The following is a 5829-nucleotide window of genomic DNA, read 5'->3' on the forward strand; positions in this document are numbered from 1 at the left end:
ACTATCCTGGCTCTGTTCACAGCAAGCGGATTGAAAAGTCTTAGTGGTGGGGACAGGGTGAGAGATGAAAGGAGGCATCTAAAAGCAGACCAGGTGGCTAGCTGGATGTTCCAGTACACACTAACAGAAAGGAAAATGCATACCACCATTTTCTGGTCTGAGATCCTTCCCGACAAGGCAGGCTGGTAAAAGCTTGGTTCTGAACCCAAAAAGAAAGCCTATAATTTTCTACAAGCAGACCTCAACAGAGAAAGGAGTATTGCTTTATTTGCCTGGCAAAGTTTGTCAAGGTCATCCTCTCCTCTTTCTCCTTTCTGCCTTGTAAAGAATATTTCTGAGTGTGGCTCAGACAACAAATTCATTCCTTGTCACTTTGCACTGCCATCAGCACGTCCACAGCTTGCAAGACAAGCCACAACAGCCTTTAAGGGACGAGTAAAAGACTCAGACTTTCACAGCCTGCACAGGATCAGACTACAGAACTGGAGAGTTTGGAATAAACCAAACCTGAAGCTGACCAAACACCTAGGATTGCAAACCATCATGACATTTACACCAAACTCCAAGCACAGCAAAGACCACACGTACCTCTCCATTTCCTGAAGAATATCTGGAAGGAGCTCTATGTCTTTTCTGATCTTGAACTTCTTCCCAAACGGAATATCCGAAATCACAGCGTCAAAGCTTTCTGAAGGCAACGGCAATGCTGCAGAATAAAGGCAGGTCTTTACATCTGACTATGTGAAAAATGAACAGCAACTATGCCACCATTCACCTTACAAAACTGTCTGCCAGCTCTTTTGTGGGTTATGCACCCAGATTCCTAGCTCCTTCTGTACTTATCTTCAGAAACAGCACTATAAAGCCACCAACCCAATGCAGACTGGGAAGAGACAAATACATGAGAGTGTGGTTTAGCTTGCAGATTCCCTGATACTGGTGATATGTTTGTTACAGGTGGTATGAGTGTAAGACTCCTAACAGGACACTGCATGGTTCCAAACTAACTGCTGCTTCTCAACTCACCATATATCTTTACAATCAAGATGCAAAAGGAGAGCTAAGCTTGCAAGCACATTACTTAGCACAGATGTTCAGATACACACATATGAATGGCAAGGAACCATATGTTAAATTCCTCTCCATCCCCCTTTTCTCTCCCCAGGAATCCAGTTCAGATTGAACTGGACTGAACAGCCAGAATCACTAGGATTCTGTCAGACCTACTGTCTTTAAAGTATCTCTCCAGAGTTTCTGCATGCTGGGAATAGTCAGTTCCATGAGGCAGCACTACACCCTTGTGGTGATGAAGGCCAGCCACATACCACGCTGTGCTGGCCAGAGCGTAGCCAGCATGTGAAAGGACGAGACTATGGGCTCTCTGTACCTCAGAAGGCTCAAAACTCAACTGGAAAAGGCCCTGAGCAACCTGACCCAGGTTTGGGGTTAGCCCCACTCCCAGCAGATAACAGGACTAAAGACCTCCAGTGGTCCCTTCTCACCTAAACCCTGCTGCAATTCTATGCCAGCCTTTCCAGAAGTGGCTGGAGAGGTTTCTTGGACCACTCTTGGATCAACACTTGCAGCACAACAATTGTATAACAATTTTATCTACAAATGGAAGGACAAGTTACCTACAGTCCTCAAGGACCTGCAGAAATAACAGCTTCTGACCAGTGACTAAGACACCAATTACTTATTCAGTATTAGAAAAGCCTGACATCAAAGTACCTTCCATTATCATAGAAGCCAAGCCCAATCACAGCTATCAAGTAAGAAATAATGCTATATATATATTCTTATAAAAAAGAAATAATATTTGTTACCATTCTGGTAAGAAATAGACATTGCAAGGTAAAAAAAAAAATATGCATACTTGATCACCCATGCACAGGGCAAAACACCCAGCTTTTGTCCGTCATGGATTTCTTATAGAACTATAGACTCAGGCTTTGAGGTCCAGAAGAAGGTCATATAATTATTATCTTCTCCCCAGACTAGCTCATGAACTGAGAGCAAACAAATTCCCTCTTCCAGGAGAAAGGCATCGTCATTTAAAATATGCCTACTGCAACACATCAACAATTCAACGCTAAGCTTAATGAGTCCCTACTATTACACAAGCAACATTTTATCCAGATTTCTCCTTGTGTTCCCATAAGAGACAAAGAACTCTCACCTAGTATGTACTCTTTGTGGTATTCATTAAGTTACCATTACGACAGACAACCACTGCCCATGTCTGACAATTTTTATTTTCATTGTCCTCTGCTGAGTTTATTCTTGCCTAAGTTTGGGGGTGGGGAGGGGAGAATAAATAATTATCCATTCACTAGCACTACAGAGTCACTACTCAGCTATTTGTTGAGAGTTAGCTCTACTACACATCACCTCAAGAGAGCCTACACTACCTGTATAACCCCAGAACCACAAAAAAACTTCAAACATGTCTCCCTTGGGAAGTCATGACATACCTTTCACAGAAGCTTTAAGTAACTCAATCTTATCCATCAAGCCTGCAGTCCTAATATTCACATCTGCACCCTCTAACTGTGAATCGCTTATATCAGCACCCCAGTAACAGGCTTCCTGTTCAGAGAGAAAGAGAAAAGACATTTAGTTGACAAACAGCTGTATTTATTTTATAAACCCTTCTCAGAATTGCCTTGTTGCACACCTCTTCCAAGACGAACCCCTTGCTGGGAGATCTACTATCATTACACAGAGCAAATACAGACCCAGAGGAATGGGGGAAGGATGTGCTATCTTCACTCATTTCAGGTTCTGGTCTGCTCATGACACCTGTAACTTACAGAAATACTGAGACTATGTTCTAAAAGCAAGACCCCAGCTAGCTACAGACAGCCATGCTGCCTCTAATACTGACTACTGACTGTACTGTCACATTGACACCTGCTTTCCCAGGATAAGCCCAGGCAGTTTTAAAAGTCCATGGTTGCCTCACACAAACTCTGCAGTATAAATACAGGGCTGCTAGCACCTGCCTGCACAAGTATCTAGGACTTGGTTTCACATTCCTGTGGAGGAATGTTTGTACTAAAACACTTCTAACAACTGCCTAGAAAGATCAGTTTGGTTCCAGCTTTCCAGTAACACACTTTGGTATAACTGTGGTACAGATTTTTCCGGCTGCAACTACAAGCCACCTTACAGAGGTCCTGCCTGTTGCCACTGTGATACTCACAGGCCATTCTTTGGCAGCTTCCAGCAGTATCGTTCCTAGCCCACACATGGGATCCAGCACAAAGGCACCTGCCTACAAAAATAAAGGGGTTACTGTATCCCATGCAAGACAGACTCCTCTCCCCATGACAAAGCTTACTTAGCGATGTACAGATCACCTACAAACTCCCACTGAAGCCAGTGTAGGTAGCAACAGTCACTGGTTTACCAGGCCAGACTTGCTTGCAAGAGAATATGGTAAAAAGCATTAAGAGTTTCACTAAAGACAATGCATCTAGCCTTGAGGTGACATTTAAGGGAAAAAAAATTATGAGTGGACTGCAGACAGATATTGGTACCAAATTCATCTGTGGCAAACATTACACTTGCTTCTGTTTTCCCTTGGGAGAACAACCCCAAACAAGGTTTGAAGCCTAGACAATGAAAAAATCTTGCCATTTAGACATACATCTCTACAAGGAATAGCACCTCTCTTGAGAGGGACCTGGGATTACAGTAGATATCTGGTTGAACACCAGGTGACAGCACATTCTGATCACAGATAAGGCAAACCCTGTCCACATGCATTACAGCATGGGGCATTAAAATCACCACACTTCTTCAAAGCTGCCAGCTCCAGCCCTAACAAGCAGCAACTCCCCTTCATTCAGGGCTCTACATCTTTGCCACAAACACTCACACTGATTTCAGCCAGAGATGCCATGGCCCACGCAACTGTTGACCGCAGTCCTGCTGTTTTGATATACTCTCTGTTTGCCAATGGAAGCCTGCAGACAGAAAAACAAAATAACAACAACAAATCAATGGAAGCTAATGGTACAACTACCCAGAAAAGCCCATGAAAAAAAGCTTTTATCCATAACCCACTGCAAAGTCTGGCCTACGTGCTCGGATAAACTCTGAACAGACCACAAGGCTAATGTGACAGTCCAATGAATATCAAACCAGAAGACAAATACTCACAGGGGACAGCAAGACGACTTAGAAATTATGCCTGTTCTGATACTGCCAAGACAAATCTTATGAGAATGCCTACCTGAAAAGAGGAATCCCCACCACAGAGTAAATGTCATTAAGATGTACAAAGATCTGAAAGAGGAAAAAAATTACATTAGAGACTCTCAACCTGACACAATAGCTTTAATTAATTTAAACCAGACACAGAAGATGTTTCTACAAACTTCTGATGCTAGTTTTTAAGAACAAAAATACACGCTTTAGGCAATTATGATTAATTGGAAGAAATCACACTAGGTAATCTGAATGCCATTTCAAATAGAATTTAATATTTAAGCAATTTGGGAGGGTAATTCTGTCAGCCAGGAATCCATCGGCAAGCATTTGAACCTTTAAGGGAACCAATTTTTGTAACATCGAATGGATATTTTTAATTATAAAACCATTTACTCTAAGCAGGAGATTATTGACTGTATACTATAGGCACTCGGTTATTCACACACACTTTAAAAAAAAAAAAATCCCACTGAATCCAGTGTAGGTAACAACAGTCACTGTTTACTAGGCCAAACTTGCTTGTAAGAGAATATAGTAAAAAGCATTAATAGTTTCACTAAAGACAATGCATCTAGCCTTGATTTTTTTTTTTTTTTCCTTTTTTGAAGTGCCACAAAGGGGCATTTTAGATGGAAGGCAAATGTGGGAAATCGTTATAAAAATATAGTCAGCCCAAAGAAATTGTCTTCCTGTCCCACAGAGAGCATCCAAAAAGGAGACTGAGCTCCCCATCAGGTCTTGCATGACTGCAATCCCTCCCCAGGAAGCCCAAAGAGAAACACGATGCTTTTGAAAAATCCCAGACCTCAGCACTTGTTCAGATTTTTTTCTCTGAAACCATTCAAGAACAAGAGCCCCACTTGAGGCTCAAAGAAGCCATATTTGATGCACAGCCTGGGAAAACCAGAGACAGTAGATGAACTTGGAGCTTTTTACAGAAGGCCTCAGATCTCCCAGCATCAGTGCCAAGAGCAGCCTCCATATCCCAAGCACAGGGACGGAGAAACAGCTTGTCAACAGCAATGAGTCCTTTCCAAGGTCTCCAGACAGCTTGCACCATAGAAGGTGTCTTAAGCGAGCTGCTTGTCAAGGACAGGGTCTAGGAGGAAGCTCTTCCATAATTGGCATTCTCAAGTCAAGTTCCTCAAGAACACAACCTTGCTGCTCGCTCTCTTCCCCTACAGAGGCTAAACTAGCTGCCCAATGGCTCAGGTGATCTCCGTTTTCCACAGAGTCAGAGTCCGGCAGTTTGTAAGCGCATGCCAGACCCTGAGACATCTCCTGTATGGATCCTTCCCCTGACCTACAGGCCTATGCTGGCCAGTCTGGTATTTATGACTGGAGCGTCAGTGCTCTGGAAGGTGTGCACGCACAGGCCACTGAAAAGCTTTGCTCAGTGCTAGCAGACGATTTCTAGTTAAATTCAGCAGCAGAAAGACAAGCAGGGGAGAGGCCACGGTCCCGAGTGCAAAGGGAGAAGAGAACAAACCAGAAGATATCAGAGGAAATTCTGGAAGCAGCAACAGGCCATCTGGCAAACAAGCAGCACTACCTCTAGATCGGGGTCCCGCAGATCAGCCTGCCACCCATGCTGCTTCATGAGCGCTATGC

The 5829-nt window shown here is 43.4% G+C and overlaps 1 protein-coding gene across 1 annotated transcript in view; it reads right to left on the bottom strand.

Moving 5' to 3' along the window:
• Positions 1-588: 588 nt before the first annotated feature.
• The window catches only part of THUMPD2 (THUMP domain containing 2), a gene marked incomplete at both ends in the record, with an annotated part of 6867 nt that continues 1626 nt past the window's right edge, over positions 589-5829 (bottom strand). Inside the window, 6 exons of the mRNA XM_010290273.1 lie at positions 589-706; positions 2475-2589; positions 3206-3277; positions 3884-3971; positions 4241-4293; positions 5771-5829. Of these exons, the coding sequence (XP_010288575.1) occupies positions 589-706; positions 2475-2589; positions 3206-3277; positions 3884-3971; positions 4241-4293; positions 5771-5829 (505 nt within the window). The remainder of the gene's footprint in view (positions 707-2474; positions 2590-3205; positions 3278-3883; positions 3972-4240; positions 4294-5770) is intronic.

This window comes from Phaethon lepturus, unplaced genomic scaffold, assembly GCF_000687285.1.
Source record: "Phaethon lepturus isolate BGI_N335 unplaced genomic scaffold, ASM68728v1 scaffold947, whole genome shotgun sequence".
In the NCBI taxonomy this organism is placed as follows: domain Eukaryota; kingdom Metazoa; phylum Chordata; class Aves; order Phaethontiformes; family Phaethontidae; genus Phaethon; species Phaethon lepturus.